Below are 27,449 nucleotides of genomic sequence, written 5' to 3' on the forward strand. Positions count from 1 at the left end.
TATCAAGGCAACATAAAAACAACAAGACTTTTGAGTCATGGAACAGGACAGAACCTGAATGAACTGAAACAACACTGTAAAGAACAGTTGACCAATGAGAGACTGATGAGTTCATACAGAAAATGATTACTTCGGCTTATTGCTGCTAAAGGTGGTTCTACAGTGACAATCATGTGGTGTACTATTTTCACACATTCTGCATTGTGGCTTAGTTTTTATTCGACACATAATGAAACAGTGTCTCGTGTTGCTGGTCGTGTGAGTTTGTCACTGAATAATTTTACCTTTGGTAAGGACAAGATAATTATGTATTATATACTGACACATAACATATCATTTTATTATCTCTGTATGTCTTAATTTTGCTGCCATGTACAGTAATTACAGCTAATTAATTTTTATAAGTTACCCTAAAGAAACATTTTAAATGCTGTAAAATGTAGAACGCTGTCACACAGAGCGGTGGTAATAATTTGATGCGAGCTAATCAAAGCTTCGTCCTTTCCTTTCTTTAATTGACGACCTCCTGTTACATCTATTTTATTGGCGCCAGTAATTTACTGCAGTGGTGCCATATGGATACATGCTTGGCCAGATTTCATGAGAGTTTAGCATTAATAAACAACTGGTTACAATTAAAAATGTTACTTACATTATAACTTATAAATGTAATTAACATTTTCACTTGACTGCAGTTTTACACTTTGCCCTTTTTCCATCTTCCAGTCCATCGTTTTCTATTTGACAGCACTAATATCCAGTTGAGGGAATATGTTTTAGTTCCATAAGCAACCACACTATGAAAACATGATATTTTTACAGAGCATTAACTAAACCAGCGCTGAGCTATTGTTTTAGATACATCACTATTTTAAACGATAAAACATACCAATATTCAATTCACAAAAAATATAATTATTTATGTGGTGGACTGTAATAACCAAAGGGTGTCACAGTGTTGTTTGAGTGTACTGCTACAAAACCCAGTTAAGTCTATTCTGTTGCATTCTCCCATGTAACAAGACTGCTGCAGAGGGCAACTGCTAGCAGTAAATTAACCTTCCACCGATCACAGTTTTAATCTATTCTAATGTCGTCTATAAAAATCTCCATGAGTGATGGAAGTGAACTTAAAAGCCATCAAATATGTCTGCCAAATTTTGTTCTTCTAAAGGTGAACCCTGAGACACAGTGAAGAAACTGAAGCCTATGCCAAATTGGCTATTAGTCCTTGTGACAGCACTTTCTAGGACAGTGCAAACAGGGAATCCAATAAAGTCACTCCCCTGATCTCACACTGAGTAACTGCGCTGTCTGAGGCTCATTCAGCTTCCTCTAAAATATCCCATCGCACCACTAAACCCTAACAAGTACTGTACAAGCGCCCAAAGTGTGTCATTCCTGCATGTTTTGAATGTTACGTTGACACTGTGAAAGCTGGATAACTGTCTGCGACAGTCATATGAAGAAGCACAGAGAGATTATTTATCTCTTTTATTGCTCTGTTTAGCAGAATGGCAAAAAGGACAGGGTGAGAGAGCGATAACGACTAAACTACAGTCCAGGTGAGCTTCATACAAGATGCTACAAAGGCACAAGATACACCAATGCAAACAAGGACTAACTCAAATCTGTATCTGATGATTTCCTATGAGCCAAGACATTATTTTGGTTAAAGAAAAAAAATCTGTGAATTTGTTGCAACTGTGACAGCTGCACTGATTATATTTCAAATACTAGTTCATAGTGCTAAAATACAGAAAACTAAGAAATGAAGTGAAGTAAAACACAACCAAATTTGGAAAGTAATAAGCTCATCCGGGACAATCAGGATCAGAAAAAGAAAGATTTGAATAAAAGATTCATTTTTTTAAAAAGGTTTAGTTTTTGTTCTCTTACAAGTACAACGCAAAGCATTAGCATTAGCATTAGAAAATGAAAATGACATTTGACAAAGCATTTTGAATGCTGGCCTTATCAAACTGCAAATTGGAAAAAGAGGAAAATGAAAGAAAGAAACATTCAGATATAAAAAACAATACCAAGAAAGCAGCTTCAAGAGACAGAGAGACAAGAAAGAAGGCTTTCAAGATTCAAAGATTCCAAGATTAAGAAAAAAATCATATATTTGAAGAAATAAAATTATAATTCAATGAAAGGGGAAGCTAAAAAGAGAAAATAAACAATAAACAAAAATAAAAGCTACAGCTCTGCCTTTTGTCATTATCAAACAGGAAAATCTCCCTCTGCTCTTATGGAGAAATATAATCTTTGTTTTTGAAATATCTGGGCCATGGTTTCCATGGTGAAGTGACTTAAGAGGAGGTGTGGCTGCTCATTTATCCACTGGAAGGCTCACATCACTACTGGGGTCATCCCTCTGGTGAAACCCCACCCCCACCCCCACTCTCAAGCCATTCACCAGGCATCAGTAGTGAGAAGCTTCATTTGTTTCAATAGGCTATAAATCATCACTGTGCAGTCAAACGATCTTCCTTTCCTCAGTGATTACCTCAAAAATGCACCTTAAAAAGAATTGATTGACTCAAATGGTGTTGTTATGTGCATTATGTCTGTGTCTCAGCATAAGGTTGTCTCATTTTCTTCCTCTTTATTAAAGAACTTTGGTATGAAAAAAATAAAACAATAAAATGTGCTTCACTTACTGTTGTGTGCGTGTCAGGTTTTTGATATTTTCTCCTACTCTGCAATTTCAGTCTCATTCTAAAGACACTGAGACACTTTACTGGGTGAATGCTCCCTGGAGATATTACTGCACAAGGATGAGCATGTGTGATGACAGGAATAGCTTCACCTTGAAACTTAAAGTCAAACTTGCACAAGACCTGCCGTGGACACTGCCACATTTGCAGGACAATGACATACACTGTATACTGTATGGCTCCTTTTTTAGTATGCTAATATATGACAGGAGCTTACTTTGCGATGCCAATCATTCCAGGCCGGAGTTGGGGAAAGTCACATTGATTATACAACAGGTACAGTACTTCACTGAATTACAGACACAGATTATTGAGCTAATCTGCTTGCAGGGTGTTTACTTTGATCGAAACAGAATATGTGAGTAGTTTTACCTGGTCCAGAGCAAAAGGAGGCAATCACAGCGAGTATGCAGACGTAACTGAGGTAGGGCATCCATGACACTCTATCCTGAAAGGAATCAGAGAGAGCAAGTGACATAATCAGTATTTTGTTATATATTACAGCTGCTGTACTGTGTGGTATTTAAATATTTTGCATTGTAAAAGTTTTGCTAATAAGTAATTACAGTTCAAGATTTTAATGATACTGAATGATGCAAAAAATGTTTCATAATAAAAGTGCTTTTTTTTATATAACTATATGTACATTTATAGAATTTTGATGAATTTTAGAAGTTTGAGATTTGCAACTGTGTTAAAATCCATGTTTTCTCAGAATATATTTTTATGTTGCCTCTTCAGATATTGTATGTCTAGTATAAAGGACAGGAAGTGTGGCTTACCTGGAAATTAAGAAAAACTGTGAGTAGGCTGAAGAACACGGCCATGGAAAAGAAACCAAATATGAGAAGGGGCTTCCTGCCAATTCGTTCTATCACCAAGCCCTGGAGAAAAGACAGCATAATAAACAACAGGGTTTTGTATATCATTTTTGGCTGCAGAGTTAATTTTATCCAATTTATAGATCTGGGATCCACATGCCAATGGTCCACCATGATAAAGTTTATGACTATTAGAATTTGTCATTCCTTGTATGATTTGTAAAAAAAATTAACTGCACTCCGCCCATACAACCACTGAAAGCAGCCCATCCGCCCAATCACATCTCTTAACATGACCGGCCCCTCCCCTACCTTCACTGTCTAGAAAAGCTTTAGTGTGGAAGAAGTGGTGAGAAGATGGAGCTGGAAAGCTGAGAGAAAACTATAAAAAGGAAGTAAAAGCATAATGTGTCAAATTAACCAACATGTTAGCTATCGCAGCAGCTGCACCGTGAACAGTAGTACCAGAAACAACTAATAACCAGGCCTCACAAGTGACAGGAGGCTGCAGCTGCTAGCACCAGCTGTGGAGAATAGGCGAAGTGATGAGAAGGGTGAAATTAATGTGGTAAGAAAATTAATGGAGGAACATAATTAGGAAGAGAGAGATTCAAGGATTCAGGTAAAATGACAATGAGTCACTGCTAACAGCTAAAGTGTAGCTTCTCATTGTCACACGCTGCAGTGCAACAAAGAACTAACCCGACAACAACTGTGCCAAGCATGATATCAATAATCAAACAAAATGAAATGAAATATGAACATTATATGTGTACGCTATATATAGAGTGAGATATATCTCTGCTGAAACCTTTTCATTATTTAGAGACACATTCTTTATGTTGGCAGAGCTCATTACAGCCAGTTTTTGTAGCGTACTGACCTCTGGAATTTTATTTTTACTTGATCAGTGCAGGAGATAGATTAAAAACAAATAGTTAATGCTAATGGTTCTAGCGTAAAGTCTAGTAAAGCCATTAAAGGTCACTGATCATCAGTTTATCAGAGTGAGGGTTATGGTCCTGGCTTAAAAAGTTGGCCGACATATCTGTAAGGGAATTTGCCAGTTGGTCAGCACAACATCTGGGCATCTTTTAAGGTACTGTAGCTTTGCATAGGTTGACTCACTTTATAAAGGTCCAAATCAAATGTGTCCTGAAAGACCAGAAGTCATTACAATCACAGGACTTCCCAGAGTCTTTAAAGTGATTCTGCATTGTCTGACCTTAAGAACATTTGACTTTCCCGATAAATGAGATCTGATTGGCTCCTACTGGTCTCATGGGTAACCATATCACTGATTTAGATGGCATCATTTTGCAAAGTTGTCCTATCCCTCAAACCTTGCTGATATGCTGATTTACTTCACAGTTCACCCTGTGATTTGCTTCAGTGAAGCAAAGGCTTATATCCAAGAATTACCATCACAAATGGGATGGTCTGAGGTGCTGCCTATATATACAGTAACATATACATACAGATTTCATCATCCATAACACTGCATGTGGCTCATCAGTGATTCTGTCACAGTAGGTCTTTGACCGGGTCCGTCTAGATTATGGATGCAGCATGAGCCATGACCCTATTCAAGTGCAGGCCACAGCTGCAGGCCTTCTTCCATCATAGTCTGTGTGAATTAAATGGCACTGCTCTTACCTCTTAAAACCAGTGGGACTTCATGACGTTGTGCAAAAAGGTCACTGTTATTTGTACAATATTTGTTCCCATACCAAGGGGCTTCTGAGTTGAGACTGAGAGGCAAAGATAGCGGGTGTTTATGTATGGTGTAGGGGAGGTGCTGAGCTTTCTTAAGAAGAAAACAGATTTTTTTTTTTATGTTCCAAGAATACATTGGCTTTAATTTTGCTTTTTTAAGCAGTTTCCTATTAGCATGTTGCAGAATATATCAGTCTTCATTTGTAAATGACTCCAAAAGCACTGCAGTTCACTTAGGATGTATGTGTACATGTGTGTAAATACAGTGTCCATACCCTACTAGTCCCTGTAGGCACCAACTATTAATCTTCTAGGCTCTACCCACACTGCAGAGGCACACGGATTTGCACACAGCAGCAAAACTCCAGTTCATTAAGACCTCTGAAGGTGCGAGAAGCTGAATATTTATAAGCCTTATTTTATATTTATATGACACAAAGTGACAACACACATTTGTCTATTGTAGCTTTTGTGTGCTGTACAAAGATGGTAAAAAGAAAGTACACCCCCTGATCATTTTAAGGGTTTACATATCAGGACAATTTCAAAATCATCTAGTCCCTTCCAGGTCATAAACTTAGGTAAATACAACGTCAGATCAACAACACAACAGATTTCACAATGTCATTATTTATTTAAGAATATTTAAGCCACAATCTAGAAACAATGTGTGAAAAATTAAGTGCACCCGATGACTCAGTAGCTTGTAGAACCTCTGGCAGCAATAATTTGAAGTAATTACTGTCTGCATGAATTTATCAGTGTCACATGGTTTTGGGTGAATTCTGGCTGACTCCTCTTTACAGTGTTGCTTAAATTCATTGATGTTTGTGGGTATTTGTTTATGCATAGCCCTCTTAAGGTCTCCTAAGCTGTTGGACAGATGGCCTCAAATACTTTTGGTAGACAGAGGAGCTCACGTTCACCTCAACAACTTAACAATGTGCCCAGGTCATGTGGTTGCAAAACACCCTTCCACCACCATGCTTAACAGTTGGCGTCAGGTGTTTGTGCTGATATGCTGCATTTCTTTTTGGCTTAACGTGGAGCTCTGCATTAGGGCTAAACAGATGCAATTTTGCAAACTTAAGCCATGCTGGTATGTCCTTTTTAGAGAAAAAATTACATAGCAACCAGATTTCTCATTGCAAACAGTCTTTTTCTAATTGCACTGTCATGAACTTAAACATTCAACATGCTAACTGAGGCCTATAAAGCTAGAGACATAGTTTCGGTTTCTGTGGCTTCAGGGGGTGAATTTGCTGGGGAATCCACTCTTGGAAAAATTGGCAATGTTCTTGAATCTTTTCCACTTGATGGAAACAGCCTTATGACACTTCCCACACTGATGGGCGGCAACAATTGCTTCTTCATTCATTCTTCATTGCATGTACTTGTACTGACATATACCTAAATGTTCCAAAGCAGCAAACTGTCAAAGCTTTTGCAAAAGTGCTCACACTTGCTGACTGATGATCAGTTAACCAAGTGCATTTAATTAGCAGCACAGAGCTGCTACTTACCTTCTTAATTCCCATGGAAGAAGTAAGGGTGTACTTAAGCCACTTTTCTATTAGTACCTACTCCACCAGGGTTCCAAGCGATACGAGGTGATTCAAAAATGTGACATCAACAGACTACATGCCAAAGATTGGCTAGTCAGTGACATCGCTCAATTAGTCATGAGAGCGTCTCCTTCACAAAAATCAAAACTACCATTGCGTTTTTTATAGGGCTGCATATGTGAAAACTTTCTGTAAAGTCCTGCTGCTGAGGTTAGATTCTACAAGCTATCAAATGAGGTGTTTTTGTGTAATCTTCATTAAGTAAATAATGTCATACTATAATATGTCACATCTTGTGAGTTATCTTACGATCTGGACCAGATGATTTTTGCATGTAAAACCTAAGAATTGAAAGACAGTGCACTTTTTATCATGACTGTCACAGACGTGATCTGGCAGACATCATTTTTTCATTGTGTCATTCCTATAAAGCAGTTTGAACAGTTACGTTTTATTTTGCTGCTTTAATGTGGCTTAATATCATGTCACGCTCAGTTTTAATAAGCAAACTTCACAAACTTATAAAAAGATCTTCTAGCTAATGATAATGTCTCAGTAACTCTGAGAATGACTTAATCATACAGCTCCTAGCTTAAAAATAAGATACATTTATATAGAGAGTCATAAATATATGTATTTATTTTCATATGACTTGCAGCAAAACCAAATATGATTATGTGTTTCTGTGTCAGGAGTATTTGTGCCTATAAATAACACACTTAAGTACTGATTAAACAGGATTAAATGACAGCTCTAACAGAATAATACTCACAACCTAATATACTCTTTCTTGGCAGGCTTGACAGAGGTCAGAATGGAAACTTCAGCTGTCACGGTTGGCAGGATTAAAACGTCATGCCACTCTTCATCACATCAAAAAGCAGATGAGCCATTCAAGACAACTGGCCACAGCTTAAGGGCCCACCGGCCATTCTGTCTGTATAAACACTGAAAATCATTGATCATTAAAAAACAATCTCAGCTAAAAGTAAATCCACATTTTACTGTTTGGATCTTTTATTGTAGATTCAAATGCTTCATCACTACCAGAAGACCCATTTTGCTATTTCAAGATAACTTGCTTGTTTTGCCAAAGGGTTACATGTGTGACGACATGCCCAGATGTGCATGAAATAATGTGGGTTGGCATGCAGTCCTCGGCTCTTGTATGTTAACCAGCCTTATAGTGACAAGTCTGCCACAATGAAAGGGCGATTGCCCAGTAGGTCACTAGTAAACATGGCAGGTTTCTTAAAGGAGTTACAGTAGATTTGTTTGTGAATAACAAATTTATTTCAATAAAGCTTAGCATGTTATCGTAAAAATGCTTAATGATACATTTAGATCTAGATTGAGGAGGAAAAGAGAAGAGTCCATCAGTAGCTGATGAATAGTACAGAACTGACTGTAGTGACTGGAACACATAGATGCTTAATTGTTAAATTGGAAATTGGGCTTTCCAGTATAAAGGCTTCAGGATGCCAGCAGAAGTAGCATAAAGAGTAATGAAGTCCATGTAGGAAAGACATTTGGCTGGATGGATGAGTAACATGCACGGCTTTCATTCCAGAGTGTTTCATTCATTTTATTCCAGGTGTTTATATCTCATGTAAGAACAAAAGGCATCTTAAGGGAGCTAAAAACATGGTTTGGGTTAAAATAGATCCTTTTGTAATATTAGTGACATGTTACAAAGCCTTTTTTCCAGATCTGCAAGGAAACTTTTCTTTCTGCCCAAAAACAATTTGTTCTGATATGCACGACAAGCAAGTCCCATCTAGGTTCGTTACATTTTCTGTCATCTGGAAATAAGATCTGTTGCAATCTGTACTGCTTGAAGTTGCCCCCTCATTTATGTCATGGGTTTCTTTTTGTGTCCAGCTCGTGTGTTTTCGGTTCGATGAGCACCTTTTCTCAATTTGTTTGTGTTTTGTCTGTTTGCATGCTTTTTTTCCTAAGCTACCTAAGCTGCATTGACATTTCTCAGGAACTATTTGTCTCTAAACTATTTCACTGTAATCTTTCAGTAGATTCTTTCCATCTTGCCATGTGCCCTGTCGGTGGAAAAATCGAGTATAAAAAGAGCTTTTTAATATATAGCTCAAGAAGAAAAATACTCAAATACAAGCATTCTAGTGCCTTAATGAGCTGAGGACAGAAGGATTGCATTAGCTAGTGACATTGTCAAAGGGGAACTGCTAATCAAACAGCGTTAAACTCTGCATAGGTCATTTGATTTAAATCATAATAGTTAGCTTGTTATATGTTCGTTTCTCTTAGTCATTAATTCAGTTTAAAATGTTTTGTTTTGTGGTCACAGTGCATTATTGTAATTTTTTAACATCCCAAACTTTAGCTGGTGATTGCAAAAGATGCAATACAAGCACAGCATACAAAAAATGGAATGCCATTCATGATAAATAGCTCATTTTCATTTTAAACCTCCGTATCCTTTTCTGTGTAAAGTGAATTGTACTGCATGGGTAAAAGCAATTCAGAATGCAGTATTGTGACATTTAACAAACCATTGAATAAATCAGATTTTTTTTTTCTATAAAGCAATATGAGGAACATTTCTCCTGGGTGCATTTGATGCCTGGGCTTCCCAAAACTCATTAACAGCAAACTGCAACTAATCTGTTAGTGTTTACAAGCAAGGACCAGGATTTGGAGGCATGCAACACATGCCTTTTTCATATGTAAAACTCTTTGTATAAGAAATTAATTGTGTGTGGGCAGCTTTATGTAAAAGGAAAAGCTTTGTTAATGGATGAAAGTCAGAGCTACATCACGAGGTGCATTCATTTCTCATATTACGAAGCATATAGTGTTAAATACAGGGATTAAATTCTAACTTTAAAATGTTTTCTACCTAAATTGAAGAAAAGGTAAGGTGTAGACTTTAATTCAAAAATCATAAATATCTTAAACTCACAAAGTCAAAATTGAAATTCATCTTTCTTAATACATGTCAAATTATTGTGAACATCCAACCAATGTTTAACACCAACGAACGATTAAAACATGTCTGTAAAGCTCTTGAGTTTGCACCATCAGCTACTTATATTTATTACAGAGTACAAATAAAGGCTTGTATATTTACATTTGCCTGATAGTGCTTGAAGTATTGTCCATCCATCCATTTTCATAACCACTTATCCAATTCCATTGCAATTGCACACAGGTGGGCAGGAGCCTAAACCATCTGTCACAGGGCCAGAGGCAGAGAACACCCTGAACAGGTCACTAGTCTATGGCAGAGCTAACACAAATTTACAGCCAATTTAGAGACACAAATGAATGTGTGTCCAGACAGAACCCACAGAGGCACAGGGAGAACATGCAAACTCCAGACAGAAAGGTCTCAGCCAGTTAGTTGGGTTCAAACCCAGAACCCTCTAGATACTAATAACTGTACCACTGTACCAACTGGAATAGTTCTAAAGAGCAAAGTTTGTACAGTTTATGACTATAACATAACATATCGCCTGTGGTGCAAAAAGTTGAGCTTCAGCATGAGTGACGTGTCAGCTACGATAGTTGTGGATTCTGTCATTCGTTACCAAAAAGTCACAACTCATGACAAGTTATTTATTGGATTAATACACAGTCATAAATCTGAAGCTTACGCTGGCTTCATTTGGATCATTTCCGACTACGTTGTGCATGCTAGCAAAACAGCCAGATGATCATTATTGTCAGCCACATAAGAAGGGTGGTGTTCAGTAAAGGCAGCTGGAGGTGAGTTAGCAGTGCCTGATGAAGAGATACTGCAGAGCTGGGGGTAAAACTGGTATCTGAAGAGTACATGCTGGTGTTTGAAGTCAGTCACCTGGCAGCTAAGTCACTCAGCGGGGTCTCCTCACTGCCGCAGATCAAAGATCATCTGTGCTCATGCTTACAGGAATCACAGAAATAGATAGCAGCCCACGCAGGGCATTAACAATCTCACAACATTAAATATGGAATCAGAATCAGAATCAGAATCGGAATACTTTATTGATCCCTGGGGGAAATTATTTTTTGTTACAGTGCTCCATTTTAAACCAACATTAAGACAAGACAGACAATACGCTAACTAAGAATAGTACAATATATACATATATATACATACATACATACATAAGTCACTTATAAATAAATATTTGGAAAAGAAACATGTGTAGTTGTAGCAGCAAACAGTGTGTTAAGTGGATGCGTTGTACAGGGAGATGGCCACAGGCAGGAATGATTTCCTGTGTCGTTCAGTGGTGCTTTTCGGTAATCTCAGTCTCTCACTGAACGAGCTCCTGTGACTGACCAACATGTCATGGAGTGGGTGAGAGATGACATACTGCATTCCCCAGTGCATTTTTGCAATTAGTATTTGGTTTAAACTAAAAATGTAATGCCCTTTTTGGGCAAAGAGCTCCTTCAACTAAAATTTGATTGATCATTTTGTTCATTTCTTTTGGCATTTCAAATGCATCTCAATAACAAGAGGATAACAGCAATTAGACCAATCCTTGGACAGTTCCTGTAGCTATTTCTGGGGATCCCAGAGTGTTCCCGTGCCAGAAGAGATAGACAATCACTATAATGTAAACTTGATCTGCTTTGTGGTCTCCACCCAGTTCAGCATGCCAAGAATACCTCCCTTGGAAACTCAGGTAGTGTCCTAGTCCGGTGTCTATACCACATTAGCATTCCCACTCAGTGTGAAGTAGCAGCTGTTCAGTTGTGAGCTCCAGCTTTATGTATAAGCTCCTTACTCTGTCAGTGAGTCCACGGATCCCAAAAAGAAAACTCTTTTTGGGCCAACTTTATAACCTTTGGTTACTGGCCAGAAGACTGACTGATCATAGGTGAGAACAGGACCCTGCACTGGGAAGCTGAGAGTATTGCTCTGTAGATCAGCTCCTACTGTTCAGGAGACAGTAATACAGCTCTAGTATCAGTCATAAAAAATCAAATATTTTTACCCTGTCATTGTGCTTTGTGTGTGAATTGGGTAACACATGGTTACGTTATCTCGATCGATAGCGTACCTTCATCATCATGAATCACTGCTACTGCAGCAAAATAGTTTTACTGATTGGTCCCTAAACTGTTGGACAGTGACACATTTTGTAATTTTGCCTCTGCACACCATCACAGTGGATTTTAAATCAAACAAACAAGATCTGATTGAAGTGCAGACCTTCAGCTTTCATTCAAGGGTTAGAAAAATTTTACATTGAATGTTATATTGGCTTTTATACAAAGTCACCATTTTCAGAAGGTTAAAATGAATAGGATGGCTGATGCACAAGCAGTTTCATGGCCAGGTGAAACCTTTTCCCTTCCGATTTCATGACAATGGAAGCAGACATATCAGAAGTTGATTCAACGCATTAAATATGAGGTCCAAAAAGATGCAAAGTGCAAGCGAGGGAGGCCATCATTTGGCTGAAAAAATAAATAAACCATCAGAGAGCAAAAACTTTAGGAGTGGCTAATTCAACAATCTGTATGTTCTTAAAAAGAACGAATGCACTGGCCGGCTCAGCACCATAAAAAAGGTCTGAGAGACCAAAGATGACAAATGAAGTGCATGATGACCTCATTATTTCTAAAAACAGCAAAACAAATATCAAAAGCTCCATAACTGATCAATAATGCTTCTCAGTGCAAATGAGCCAAAGCATACTGCAAAAGCAACCCAAGACATTCTCAAAGCAAAGAAATGGGATATTGCTAATGGCCAAGTCAGTCACGTGATCTCATCCCAATAGAGCATCATTTTCAGCTACTGAAGACAAATGAGAAAGAAGAGCGAGCCACAAATAAGCAGAAACTGAAGGGAGATGCATCAAAGACCTGGTAGAGCCTTTTACTTCAGGCAGTTACTGACTGTAGAGGATTTTCATCCAAGTAGTTATGTTAGTTAGCCCAGAAGATCACTGGCTGCTCTCTGCCCAGCCTGGAGGTCACTGCAAACTCTCGGTACCTCAGCAGAGCTGGCAATATCATCAAGGACCACTCTCACCCCAGCAACCAACTGTTTGAACTATTACCGTCAGGCCGACGGTACAGGTCACATAAAACCAGGACAAACAGATTCAGGGATAGCTTCTTTCCCAGAGCTATCACCGTAGTAAATAAGCACAAAAACAATTGAACCTATTCCATACCGTCACTGTCATTATATTAATGCTGCTATCCTGTATATATTGTACATACTATTGTTTGAGTACTTACGATTGTTTTTTTTGTACTTTTTATATTTTACATTTATATTTATTATTGAAACTTGCACCAAGGGAGTGGCACTCCAATTTCGTTGTACTCTGTACAATGACAATAAAGGCTATTCTATTCTATTCTATTCTATTCTAGTTATCGTGGGAACCAAGGAGGCAAACGTAAGTCCAATACATCAAACACTGCTTTGTCTTCTCTGGAAAATATGTATCTCAAAGTTGTGAATAATATTCTTACATAAAATATAATTGTATCCTACTTGACATTTCTGAGACGTTTTACCGTAATAGTTTTTTGAAGTTTAGAGTTTTTGACAAGTGTCTGTGGCTTTGACTGTTGACCTCCAAAATCTAATTAGTAAATCCTCCAGTGTGGGACAGACATACAACCTGAAAATATAATGTCTGTATACTGATGCTGCTTTACGCTAACATTTGCTGCTGACTGAAACATGTCTCCAGTGGAATATCTGTAAGATGGTCTTATTAGTGGGTTTTATGTCTTTCAAGCACGCTGTTGTTCAACCTCTCCTTAAAAAGCCTAATCTAGATCCATCCCTACTCTCTAACTATAGGCCCATTTCCAACCTCCCTTTTCTGTCCAAAGTACTGGAACGAGCCGCCCTCACGCAGCTCCAGCTATTTCTTGACAACAACAATCTCTATGAGAAGTTCCAGTCTGGTTTTAAAGCTCGGCATAGCACAGAAACCGCCCTACTGAGAGTTTTTAATGATTTGCTTTTAACTGTTGACTCTGGTTGTGCTGCTGTCTTAGTAACCTTGGACCTGACAGCAGCCTTCGACACTGTAGATCACAACATACTGCTAGCCCGCCTTCAACATTGTGTCGGTTTAAAGGGCACTGTCTTAAAGTTTTTCCAGTCCTATTTGAATAATAGGAGTTTTTCTGTTCACCTTGGTGAACTGTCATCTCCCAGAGCTCCTTTAACCTGTGGCGTACCTCAGGGGTCCATACTAGGCCCCCTGTTGTTTATTCTGTACTTGCTCCCTCTGGGCGATGTGCTCCGTAAACATAATGTGTCCTTCCACATCTTTGCCGATGATATTCAGATCTACCGCCCTCTGAGGTTGAACTGCAATGTTTCTTTGCAGCCGCTACTCTCCTGCTTGTCTGACATTAAGACTTGGATGACTCTTAACTTCTTACACCTTAATGAAAGCAAAACTGAAGTCATTGTGTTTGGGCTTCCTAAAGATCCCAACTGGGAGTCAATATAGAGGAGAACCTTTCCTGGAGTGTGAACACCTCCGAGCTGCTGAAAAAGGCCCAACAGAGACTGTACTTCCTGAGAATTCTCAGGAGGAATAACATCACACAGAGACTGCTGGTGTCCTTCTACAGAGCCACCATTGAGAGTGTTCTAACTTACTGCATATGCATCTGGTACACTAGCTGCACAGGGGCTCAGAGGAAAGCACTCCAAGGGATCATTAACACCGCCCAAAAGATCACTGGCTGCCCTCTCCCCACACTGGAAGTTCTACACAACGCCCACTGTTTTAAAAAGGCCCAAAACATCATAAAAGACACCTCACATCCTGGCCACTCCCTGTTTGAACTGTTGCCCTCAGGCAGACGGTACAGGGCAATCAGAGCAAGGACTAATAGACTCAAACACAGCTGTTATCCAACTGCAATAACACATCTGAATACTACAAAAAAATGTCCATCACGCCACTCTTGTGTTAATCTATGCACGGTCTGAAGCATGTGTGTGGGAATGTATGTGAATGTTTTACTGTTATATCTTATTAGTATTTTAAGTATTCTATCTATTTTATTTATTGAATTTTATTGTTTTATTTATATTTTGATATTGCTAGGGATGATGCAATGATCGGGGACCATTCTTAATTTCGTTGTTCTCATGACAATGACAATAAAGTTTCTGATTCTGATCTGATTCTGATTCTGATTCTTATCGCCCCAGGAGATCTTTGAGGTCAGCCGATCTGATGCTTTTAGATGTTCCCAGGTATAAATTAAAGACAAAGGGAGAGAGGGCGTTTGTTGTGGCTGCACCCAGACTGTGGAACAGTTTACCTCCTCACGTCAGATTCTCCAAAAGCCTAGAAACTTTTAAAACTGCTCTTAAAACTCACCTCTTTTCATTGGCTTTTAGAAAGGTTTAATTTATTTGTTTATTTATTTTTTATTTGATCAGCGAGGTGTTTTACGAAATTGTGTTCTATTGTATTTTTATCTGTATTTACTGTACAGCACTTTGGTCAGCCTTGGTTGTTTTTAAATGTGCTCTATAAATAAACTTGACTTGACTTGACTTGACTTTATGTGATCATAACTGTGATTATGCAAAGTTACTATTGCAAGTAAATCATCACATGATGTCAAATACTAACAACTCCGCCCACAAGCTGCCAGGAGAGATGCTCCAACAAACTAACTACTTCATTAAGCCGTTTCCCAAACAAAGTGCTCCCTGCTCCATCATTTAGAAAGTGATTTACTGCCAGAGGAAGTAATACTAAAAAGCATGTCAAGTGAAATGACATGGCTGAGAGCAATCCAAGTACAGCTGAGCTGCTAATATGTTAGAATATGCTAACATAGTAACAATAAAGGATTGGGTTGATTGGGTTAAAGGATTGTCAACTACTGCATATTTGTCTTTGCCCTTCACACTACCCAGATTTCATTCACGGAGATCACGAGTCATATTTAATCAATAAATATGACAATATTTAGTAGTTGTTCAATACACTTGTATAGAACTGACTTTACACAAATACACACACACACTTTATAACATACACCTGTTTTACTGCTCAATAATACCTAATCAGCCAGTCACATGGCAGCAGCTCATTGCATTTAGCCATGTAAATGGTATCAATGGTATCAATGGCATCAAGACATCGACTTGCTGAAATTCAAACTCAGCATCAGAATGGAGAAGAAAGGTGATTTAAGTAACTTGGAATGTGGTATGGTTGTTTGTGCCAGACAGAAGCTGCAGACCTACTGAGAATTTCCAAGAGAAAAATATCCAGTGCACCTCAGTTCTCTGGTTAAAAATGTCTTATTGATGCCAGAGGTCAGAGGAGCATGGCCGGCCTGTGGTGACCTGACAGCAAAGCAACTGTAAGTCAAACAACCACCTGTCACAGCCCAGCTATGCAGTACAGGATCTCTGAATGCACAATACACTGAACCCTGCACCTAAAAAAGTGGCCGGTCAGAGTGTGTATGCATGTGCAGGAATGTAAATTACAACAAAAAGCATCATCCAATGCTAACAAAATAAAAGCAAACCTCTCTCACATAGCACATACCCGTGTAAACCTAGAATTGTCAAACATACCAAAGCATACAATCAAACAGAAAATGTGCCTTGTGACTGTTCATTAGCAGAGGGGCCTTCTGGGTCATGGTGTCTGGCTTAGATAAGGGTTTGAATTTTCATTACTCTTGGTTTTCCAGTTTGCAAGAATATCTTATCTGCCTTCATGTGCTTTTATAATTGTCTGCTCTTCCTAATTGGTTCCACCTGCACCTCATTAGTCCTGTGTGTGTGCGCAGAGTCTCGTCCCCTCCCTCAGTTTGTATGTTGACTAACTTCAGGTCCCAGGTCATTGCTGCCAGAGTTTTGGTTTCTTTTTGGATTCTCTATCATTTTTAACCCTCTCAGGCTCAAATTAAACTTTTTGTTGCTAATGCACAACCAAGTCCTGCAGTGGTACTTCTGAGTAAAAAACACTCATAAAATATGTATGTGGGGTAAGCAGGTTGTTAGTTTTGAACTGTTGCAAATCGGCAACGCCTGCCTTGAGAGGGTTAACAGGACTTTCTCTTTGTTCTCTGCAGCACCTTTTGTTGTTCTCTTCCATGTGAGTTATTTCTTCTTCTTTTTGGTTGTTATATTGACCACTCAGCTTTTTTTTGCCTGTCTGTGCTTGTTTTTCATTTTTGAACTCCTAGTACTTGACAGTAAACCTGAAAGCTGTTGCTGACTTACAGTAATAAATCAAATAGCCATACTTACTGAGATGATGGCAGCCAGAGTCTCTATGGCACCTGTGCTCAGTGTGACGTAGGGAAGTATGCTCTCAGTAAAGCCTGCTTCACGAAGAATCCCATTGGTATAATACCAGATCTAAAAAAATTAAAAAGTACCATTGGTCTTGGTTTTCACAACAACATACTCATTTATATATATCTTTACACAAAACTCAGCAATCCTGTTCGCTTCAGAGCTGACACACAAATTTTAACAATGTCACTAAAGTTGGCCTACATTCTCATCACATTTAGAATGAGATGAATTGACATTAAAATGCAACAAGCTTAACACCTGCACTAATATTGTTAAAAACACAAAGAAAGACATTAAAACCTTTGAACGTGTTTTACAGAAGGCTGAATAAGTGCGAACAAACGGAAGCAAAGTGAGAAAATACAATCTAGAGTTTTAAAAACTGCCAGTGTTTTTGCATTTGTGTGTGAATGTGTGTGTGAATGGTAAATGGCCTGTATTTGTATAGCGCTTTACTAGTCCCTAAGGACCCCAAAGCGCTTTACACATCCAGTCATCCACACATTCACACACTGGTGATGGCAAGCTACATTGTAGCCACAGCCACCCTGGGGCGCACTGACAGAGGCGAGGCTGCCGGACATTGGTGCCACCGGGCCCTCTAACCACCACCAGTAGGCAACGGGTGAAGTGTCTTGCCCAAGGACACAACGACCGAGACTGTCCAAGCCGGGGCTCGAACCGGTAACCTTCTGATTACAAGGCAAACTCCCAACTCTTGAGCCACGATCACCCCGATATAAGCTGCAGGAAGCTGAACACAGCTTCAACCGTCTGTTGAAAAATAGTAACGCAACTGACTTCAGACTCCCAACTCTTGAGCGATCGTGACTCAAGAGTTGGGAGTCTGAAGTCAATTTTAAAGTAAGTTTTTCTCAGTCTGCTGTAATTAGCAGCAACTTTCCTCCAGGTGAAGGACTATTCTTGGCATTTATAAAGCCAGCTCAGAGGCATACCAATCATTGACACTCGAGTGCAGTGCAGCACAGCAGGTGAAGGATGGCTAAGCATCTTAGTCTGAACAAAGTGCACAAAATATAGTGACTCACAGCGATTCTCCACAGCCACTGGGTCTCCTGCACAGCGCTGTACATAAACCTAGAGTCACTTTAATTAGGTTAACGGTGCACAAGCGCTCTTGTTTTTTTCTGTATTTACACTTGAACCTTCTCTTTAAACTTTTATAACAAAATGCAGTTCAAGAACTATGTAATTAAGCAAAGGACAGATTTAAAACTTGATTTAAAAAAGAAAAAAAATACTTGACTTCAAAAGTGATGAAACATACAAGGATCACACTTGTGAAAGCACAGGCACAGACCTCAGTGGGTTAAGTGGTGGAGTTGTTACCAAACCAGACACACATAATGGTTAAATAACAAGGTAAGGTAACAAAATTTTACTGGTACACTTTGGTCGCGTTGTCGCCTTGCACGCTAGGAATGTAGGGCAAATCAGTACAAAGTTGTGATTGATTGTCTTTTATTCTACCGTGATGGGTGGGTCATCTCTTCCAAGATGACACTGACCCATTTTTGGACTGATGTGTTAAACAGAACTTTCTCCAATGTGATCAAAAGCCCTCGTGAGGCAGTATGTCACTTAAAGAAAGCAGTTCCATCCCTCAAATAGAAATCACGAAGCCTTTTTCTCATGCGGCAATTGGTGGTCGAACACTTTACTCGTGCATTTTCTGTTCCTTTTTTTTGTCTTTAATTTGTCATCAGTGTTTACTGCAATATTCTCTAGCCCAAGCCGAAATCAGAAAAATCAGAAAACAGCATAATCGACTGGGAATGTACTCCAGAGTGCCAGAATAGAGCAGAATGACAAGTTCTCCTGTTGAAGTATCTCCAGTAGAAGAGGTAACACTTATCACCTTCCTGCCTGGGGAAGGACCAAGGCTCCAAACTTATTAACAAGGTCTAGGTGTAACTCTAAGAGTGCCAGATCATCTTTAAAGATATATTGAATGTTTGCTTTCAGAATGGTGTTGGGGTGGGGTCCTTATAATGAAATATTTACACAGAGCTTGCATTATTGATTTGGTGCATCTGAATCTATTTAAATGAATAATAAATGATCTATAAATACAGTCAAATGCACTGTGAAATAGCATAAAGGGAGCTGGATCCACTCAAAACCTGAGAAAGGTAAGTTAAATCAAAAACTTACTGCATTGAGGCCACAGAGCTGATAGCAGGCCATGGTGATGATGACAGTTATGAGCTGCCAGCGAACAGCTGGGCTCTTCAGCAGCTGTAACACAGAGACGGTGTGTAGTTTGTCCTGAGCTCGAGCCTCCATGTGGACCTCTTCCAGCTCCTGGGAAACATCCTTCTTTCCCAAAAACCTCTGAAAGGCTTACGCACAAACATTCACACATACAAGCGCAGCAGCGTTAAAAATATCGACAGTGCCATAACCCTCAATAACAACCATCACGCTGAGATCAAAGGACCTAACGATTTGTTCCACGGGCAAATGAGAACATATTGCTGTAAATGGAGCAGTGAAACTTTGAAAATGCAAAATTTCTATTGGTTTATCAACGGTACTTAAAAGTGAAGTAAACTGAGCCCCACACTTTTGTTATTAACAGGCTGCATTTCAACCCTGACATTATGTCCAGCCTTTTGGCTCTTTTTACCAACATAATGTGAGCAGGTAGAAGTGTGAGCTGTCACACGGCTTAACAACAACAAACAGCATTGAGAGCGCACACCTCCACCAAGGCAGCTCCTTCTCTGGGTAGTATTTACCTTTAAAGGGAATCACATTGTATTTTGTAAACATTATGTAGGAGTAGGTAATGTGTAATAGGTATTGATTGGTAAATGGTAAATGGCCTGTATTTATATAGCGCTTTTTACTAGTCCCTAAGGACCCCAAAGCACTTTACATATCCAGTCATGCACTCATTCACACACACATTCATACACTGGTGATGGCAAGCTACATTGTAGCCACAGCCACCAGGGGTGCACTGACAGAGGCGATTCATAGATAACAGGAGATGAATAACTTTAGCCTATTATATGATATTTATTATATTATATGATATTATACTACGGTATTTCTGTATCTAGACAGCTCATTCTCTTTCACTCGACAATGCTTTCTTCAAAGATATAACATGCGAAATGCAAACGTAAGGTCAAAGGTCAAATGTAACATTATTTGGATGCAAACTATGAGGCATTTACCCGAAAAGGTTGATTCTGTTCATCTGGACATAGTGTTTTGAATGGGAGAAACGTTTCGTCACTCATCCAATTGACTTCTTCAGTCTCAGCTGACTGCAGGTTTCCCCAACCTTATAAACAGTACAGAGAACTGACCTCACAGCCCAGTGTTCATCCAGTGGGCTGGTTTCAGTTATTATGCAAATGTACTGTTTACAAGGTGACAAAAGATGAAACGTGTCTCCCATTGAAAACGCTACATCCAAATGAACAGAATCAACCTTTTGGGATTTACGTACCTGGATGATTGAGCATGTATCCAGATATGTGGCATTTAGAATCTCCACATACTTGTAATAATACCTAATAAACCTAAATGTCACCAATACAGTAGAATTAGAATTTTTTCACCACAAAATTCTAAAAGTCAACAATAATTATTGTTGACTCATGTGACAACTTCAATTCTTCCCATAGAGAATGATAGTTGCGTCACATTTCTATGGCTTGAATCAATTGAAAATCACAGGTTAATTAACTATGTTAATAGATATGTCGTTCTCTTTTTGCTGAAGGTACAAGCAGGTTTACATAAACTCATTTGCCTTTCTTTGCCATTAAATTATACAGCCATGGTGACAACAAATCATTTTCAATTTCCTACCATTCCTTTTAGCTCCTGTGACCAGCATCTTCTTCATAACAATGGTGGACGGGTCTCATGGGTGTGGCAGTAATTAGATTTGGAAGCTAAAATAATTAAAACTGGCCACAACAACACAAACCTATGGAGCTGTTACATTACAGGACAGAGTCCCGTGTGTCATTTTTCAGTTTTTTTAATGATTGGTCCCTGTTTTATTTACACTCAACAAAAATATAAACGCAACACTTTTGTTACTGCTCCCATTCCCCATGGGATGGACGTAGAGACCTAAAATTCATTCCAGATACACAATATAACCATCCCTCCCAAACAGTGGTCACAAATCAGTCCAAATGTGTGGTAGTGGGCACATCTGCCATATTGAGATAATCCATCCCACCTCACAGGTGTGCCACATCAGGATGCTGATCTGACATCATGAGTAGTGCACAGGTGTACCTCAGACTGCCCACAACAAAAGGCCACCCTGGAATGTGCAGTTTTTTGCGCTATTGGGGGTCTGGGGACCCAGAACCGGTCAGTATCTGGTGTGACCACCATTTGCCTCATGCAGTGCAACACATCGTCGCATGGAGTCTATCAGATTGTCAATTGTGGCCTGTGGAATGTTGGTCCACTCCACTTCAATGGCTGTGTGAGGTTGTTGGATGTTCGTGGGAACTGGTACACGCTGTCGTATACGCCGGTCAAGCACATCCCGAACATGCTCAATGGGTGACATGTCCGGTGAGTATGCTGGCCATGCAAGAACTGGGACATTCTCAGCTGCCATCTGCCCTGAACAATGTGAACCATGATTCATCCGTGAAGCGCACACCTCTCCAACGTGCCAGACGCCATCGAATGTGAGCATTTGCCCACACAAGTCTGTTACGGCGACGAGCTGGAGTCAGGTCAAGACCCCGATGAGGATGACGGGCATGCAGTTGAGCGTCCCTGAGACGGTTTCTGACAGTTTGTGCAGAAATTGTTTGGTTGTGCAAACCAATTGTTCCAGCAGCTGTCTGGGTGGCTGGTCTCAGACGATCTTGGAGGTGAACCTGCTGGATGTGGAGGTCCTGGGCTGGTGTGGTTACACGAGGTCTGCGGTTGTGAGGCCGGTTGGATGTGCTGCCATATTCTCTGAAACGCCTGTGGAGACGGCTTATGGTTGAGAAATGAACATTCAATGCACGGGCGACAGATCTGGTTGACATTCCTGCTGTCAGCATGCCAATTGCACGCTCCCTCATTGCTTGTGGCATCTGTGGCATTTTGCTGTGAGACAAAACTGCACATTCCAGGGTGGCCTTTTGTTGTGGGCAGTCTGAGGTACACCTGTGCACTACTCATGATGTCAGATCAGCATCCTGATGTGGCACACCTGTGAGGAGGGATGGATTATCTCAATATAGCAGATGTGCCCACTACCACACATTTGGACTGATTTGTGACCACTGTTTGGGAGGGATGGTTATATTGTGTATCTGGAATGAATTTTAGGTCTCTACGTCCATCCCATGGGGAATGGGAGCAGTAACAAAGGTGTTGCGTTTATATTTTTGTTGAGTGTATATATTGTGAAAAAAATGTAATACAAAATATAATATTTGAAAAACTGACTTGGATAACAGCATGAAGAAAATGCATTCAATATGGAAAACATATTTTGCTCGTTTAAAATCTAAAGATTTGTTATATCTACAGGCCACATTTTCCCTGTTTCAATGCTTTTTCTGGGATACATAATTCATCAGCATAATAATACACTCTGCTGCAATGCAGATGACTCTCAGACCTCTTTGTTTGTTGGCTTTAGTGATTTAAATATCTATCACATTATTTTGACCTCTGCTGAATGTGAAATAGGTGAGATTTTCTTTTTAATTGCCACAAATAGATTTTAGAAACACATATCATCTGTGACTAGATGTCGATGTCCTACGTACTGCCTAACAAGTTTATGCATTTGTTATATAATATCGACCCAATACAAGACAGATTATTTACATTTAAGTAAGTTTAATGTCTTTTCTTTGTGTCAGAATGAAGCAGAAATCACCACACCTTTTTTATTCAAGGCGAGACGACTGCTAACCGTTTTCTGTTATTTTTAGCTCGGCCATTTGAAGGTTGTTTGAACTCGTGCCTTCTTGGATGCAATAGATGGCAAAGAATAAGTGGATGGAAAGACTCTTTTCTCACTTTGAGCCCTTCTCTTGTGAAGGTTAATCCCTGGAGTTGAGGGCAGGTCAACTAGGCACGAGTTTAGGACACAGTCCACGGGAGCAAATCTCTACAGTCAAGGACTAAAAGCAGGTCATTAGGATGTGGAAATGAAATGACACGCGGTGCAGACGCTGCCCACACAAGATGGAGTCGGCCAGTGTCACAGTAAAGGCTGGGCCATGATTTCTGAGGCAGGAAAGGGGAAGCATTTAAAGTAAAAATACGTGTATCTCTGCTAAACCAAATAATCAAGCAAAAGAAGGCCAGTTAGGATTTTGATACTGATATAATAAAGAGAAAAGGGTGAGAGGGAAAAAAGAGAGAGGACATTCTGTGCAGAATACAGATATATGAAACTCCAGTGAGAAATTATGATACTAAAACATAGCATAATATACTTAACTCACCTATCGACAGCCCAGTTGACAGCTAAATATAAAAAGATATTCCCAGCAGTTTACATGGAAGCCCAAAATCTAAAATCCATTAACTACAATGGTGTGATCTCTGAAACAAAGTTTAGAAAGGGAGAGAAAAGAACCAACAAGCTGAAATGATCAGTGTTATCAATCTAACTTCATGTAATTCTAATATAGATAGAGCATTAAACACCACTCGCTGCTATCCGAGTAGGTGTGACTTGATATCGATATCTGTTGGAGTAAGGTGAGTTGTTCAACAGTGTCACTGTCCCCATGCAGCCATCCTGTGTTACTGAGAACTGCAGGGCTCCACTCTGTGTCACTGTTGTGACCAAAGACTCACAGTGCCACAAGGTGGAGGGATGTGGTGCAACAAAGGAGCTTTAAAGAACCATGATGGGCTTGTCGGTTCTGCAGTTTTACACTGGCAATAAAATCGTCATGGAGACAAGTGTGAAACAGAATATTTAAAGTTAGTCTCAAGGTGAAGTAAAATGTTGTGTGTGTTAGGATACAGCTGCCAGAATTTAAAGGTTGATGCTGCTGTATTCTGTGTCTCTGCCTGTTGTCAACATCCATTCTCTTCCACTTATCCAAATCAGGGTCACAGGGGAGCTGGAGCCTCTCCCAGCTGTCTTAGGGCAAGTGGCAAGGTACACCCTGGACAGGTCACCAATCTGTCACACGGCTAACACATAGAGACAGGGAACCATTTAGAATCATCATCTTTGGACTTTGGGAGGAACCCAGAGTACCTGGAGAGAACATGCATACTCGACAGACCCTGGCTGGATGGTGGAACTGACCAACTGACCTTACTGTGAGGCAACCGTACTAACCACTGTTCGACCATGAGGCGACCTACAAAAATGCTTAAAAGAAGCAATGCATAGCTCACCTCTCTGTGATACCTTTAAATTGTAAATTATCTGTGAGTAGAAGTTCTGCAAGCATTGCACTGGTTGCATTTTACTTTACTAAATAAAACAACAACACTCGTCTACGAGGCCCATCAGTTTCCCTAAAAAGTCAGATATTGTAAGTTTTAGTAATATCACTCAGTAACTAAGGAGATCATTCGTTGGGGAAAGCATTGTGTGTTAAATTAAAGTCATATGCCCATGAAGGGCACTTGTAGAGACAATAAGAAAGCAGGAAGTCTTTACCCAACCCTTCATCGCTTCGTCAGTTATTTAATGTTAGTATTGTAACATTCACAAGAACCAGACGGTTGGGTCTCAGTTTGTCCGTTTATTCGGCACATAAGCAAGCGGGTTGCTAACTCCGGGGAGAGCGCCCTCGTACAGCTCCTCTCTCCAGCCTGGCACACACACACAAAAACAACCAGGTCCCCCCTCCCCTTCCTGTACCACAACCAAACATGAATCTTAAAGGAACAACAACAGTGTGCAGAGATCACCAACATGTCACTGTACAATAACACTTAACCATCGTTACAGTATGAAAAAGCTGCTTCCGGCTTCACCCTTGCCACAAGGGGTGATGACAGCCGGTAGGGCTTGCACTAGTTGTTATGCACTAGCTGCTCTTCCTGAAAAAGCCCTAAAGAGGATTTGAGTCTCCAGCTGGGATTAAAACCAGCAACCCTTTCCTTGCCAAGCAAATGTGTTAACCACTACACCACTGGAGGCACACTGTTTTAATCCAATTGTAATAAAAAGTAAGACAGAATTATATAAATAAAAGATTTAGAAACTTTAAATTTATAACATCATGCTTTTCTGCAGTTGGTTTCTGGACTTGTTCAACTATCTTTTTGTCTTTTTTGTAAGATAAAAGCAACAAAAACACATTTCTTTGGTTCTAACTTGCTGGAAGTACTCAAGGTAGGAATTTATTACACAAAGGAAGCAGCAACAAAAGACAGATGGCAAAACCAGAGCTAAACAAACAGTGTTCCATCATGAGAGGTAAGAGTACTCTCCTTGAATTTTCACTTAAAGTGTGCAGAAAAAAGACATCGCAGAACTAGAATGTGTTTTCAAAGAAGCCCATAAGACCAACCAATTATTATTATCACTACTATTTGGTAACATGTCTATTGCTGCATAATAAATCTGTTTATTCCATTTAATTGTATTTTTGATCATTAATTTTCTCATGTGACACCATCATCATAAATACTGCTTTGTCCTCTGAGACCTTCATGCACAACATGTTCAAAAGAATCAAAGATCATGTTCAATTTTACAAAGAATAAACTGTAAGCCACCAAACCTTCAGAGATTACCAATCTATAATGTATGGACGCGGGCATGAAACAGCTCAAACCACCCCAGAGACCAAATTCATTAAAGTTTTGTTTGAAATTACATTTTTCTTTATACTTCATTAACACATGTAGTTTGAGCTACGTATGCCTTTAATCCATGCTGTGCCTTTTCATGTCACAGCATTTATATCATATTCTTTTTTTGAAGCTTGAAATATTTGTAATAGTTATGAAAACTTTTTATAATTTTGCACCTGTAACCTTTTACTATGGCCAATGTATAGGTAAGGTACAACAAAACAAATTGTTGGAAAAGGTTGTGGTCAGTGAGAATAAATTATTGTTTGAGTAAGGTCTAAGGGGAAATGTAACACAACTGTGCAAAGATTGCTGCAATAAATAATGTATGTATTTCTCATGCTTCATAAAAAGCAGCTGATTTTTGCCTTTTTTTCTGATATTTACTGCCTTTCGCAGCTGTGCAATCGGAATACCAAAAAAGTAAAAAATAGGTGATTTGAAAACATTTTCAAAAACAGAATACTAAAAAGACATGATTAAAAAGTAATGAATAATTTTCATTTGCATTTGTTTCAAATGAAACATTTCTGTGAAAATGTAGCTGCAAATTAAAGGTTAAGGGTCTACGCAGTTTCAAAACAGAGTTTTAATGGATAAAACTCTTAACTGGGACATAACATTCAAGAGCAACTTTTTATTTCCCCTATTGTGTCATAAGAGCCAAATAAATATGCGAAAGACCATCTCCTCATTTCTTTCCTTTGTTTGAGGTCAGAAAGATGAAGATGTGCTGTGATTTTAAGTATCTCTCTGCCTCTCTGGCAGCTGCAGCTTACTGTGGTTTAAAGGCACTGAATCAGTGCATTTGAAACAGAATATTAAAAAAAACAAAAGATTGTACAAGACATTTATACCTCCAATCAATGATTTGTGAGGTATCAAAGAAAAAGATTTGTAAAATAGAAAACCAGAATTTTAATTGAGTAACTAAGGAACTGAATTACTCAATTAAAAGAGGATGGACTTTCAGGAGAGGAATGCTCTCCCATTCTTGTGTAATATGGGATTCTAGATGCTCAGTAGTCTTGGGCCTTCTTTGTCAGATTTTCCATTTTGTGGCAACAAATGTTTTCGACTGGTGAAATGTCTGGACTGCAGGTTAGTTCAGTGCAAAGCCATGCTGTTTGTAGTTTTACATTGTCTTGCAGAAATATGCAGTATCTAGATATACATGCTATCTATGCACAGGCACGAGTGCACCCATATACCATCAGAGATGCAGGCTTTTGAACTCTTGGACAATTTTTCTCCTCGGTAGTCCAGAGGTGTGGTGTTCATGTTTTCCAAAACCAATTTAAAATTTTGATGTGTTTAAACACAGAACAGTTTTACACTTTGCCTCAATCCAATTTAAATGAGCTTTGGCCCATGGTGTGGGAGTTTGGTTATTTTGAGTTTTCTGGTTGTTAAGATTTTTTTTTAGTTTGCCTCTCATTGTTATCCTATCCTCTTGCCCTTCAGTTTTTATTACTATTGAGGGTTGAGTTTTGTTGTTTCTGTTATTCTTTCATTTTGATTGCTGTGAGAGTTG

At 39.3% G+C, this 27,449-nt stretch overlaps 1 protein-coding gene across 4 annotated transcripts in view; it reads right to left on the reverse strand.

The window, feature by feature from the left end:
• slc2a9l2 (solute carrier family 2 member 9, like 2) overlaps positions 1–27,449 on the reverse strand; it is a 100,422-nt gene that overhangs the window by 32,322 nt on the left and 40,651 nt on the right. For all 4 annotated transcript variants that reach the window (XM_085273388.1, XM_085273386.1, XM_085273387.1 and 1 more), the window contains 4 exons: positions 19,298–19,485; positions 17,072–17,182; positions 3,506–3,607; positions 3,096–3,171 (listed from right to left, as the gene is read on the reverse strand). In XM_085273388.1, coding sequence (XP_085129514.1) covers positions 3,096–3,171; positions 3,506–3,607; positions 17,072–17,182; positions 19,298–19,485 — 477 coding nt within the window. The remainder of the gene's footprint in view (positions 1–3,095; positions 3,172–3,505; positions 3,608–17,071; positions 17,183–19,297; positions 19,486–27,449) is intronic.

The sequence above is a fragment of the Mchenga conophoros genome, linkage group LG5 (genome assembly GCF_057382185.1).
Source record: "Mchenga conophoros isolate Kocher_MC1m ecotype Shallow Benthic linkage group LG5, M_conophoros_male_GT1.1, whole genome shotgun sequence".
In the NCBI taxonomy this organism is placed as follows: domain Eukaryota; kingdom Metazoa; phylum Chordata; class Actinopteri; order Cichliformes; family Cichlidae; genus Mchenga; species Mchenga conophoros.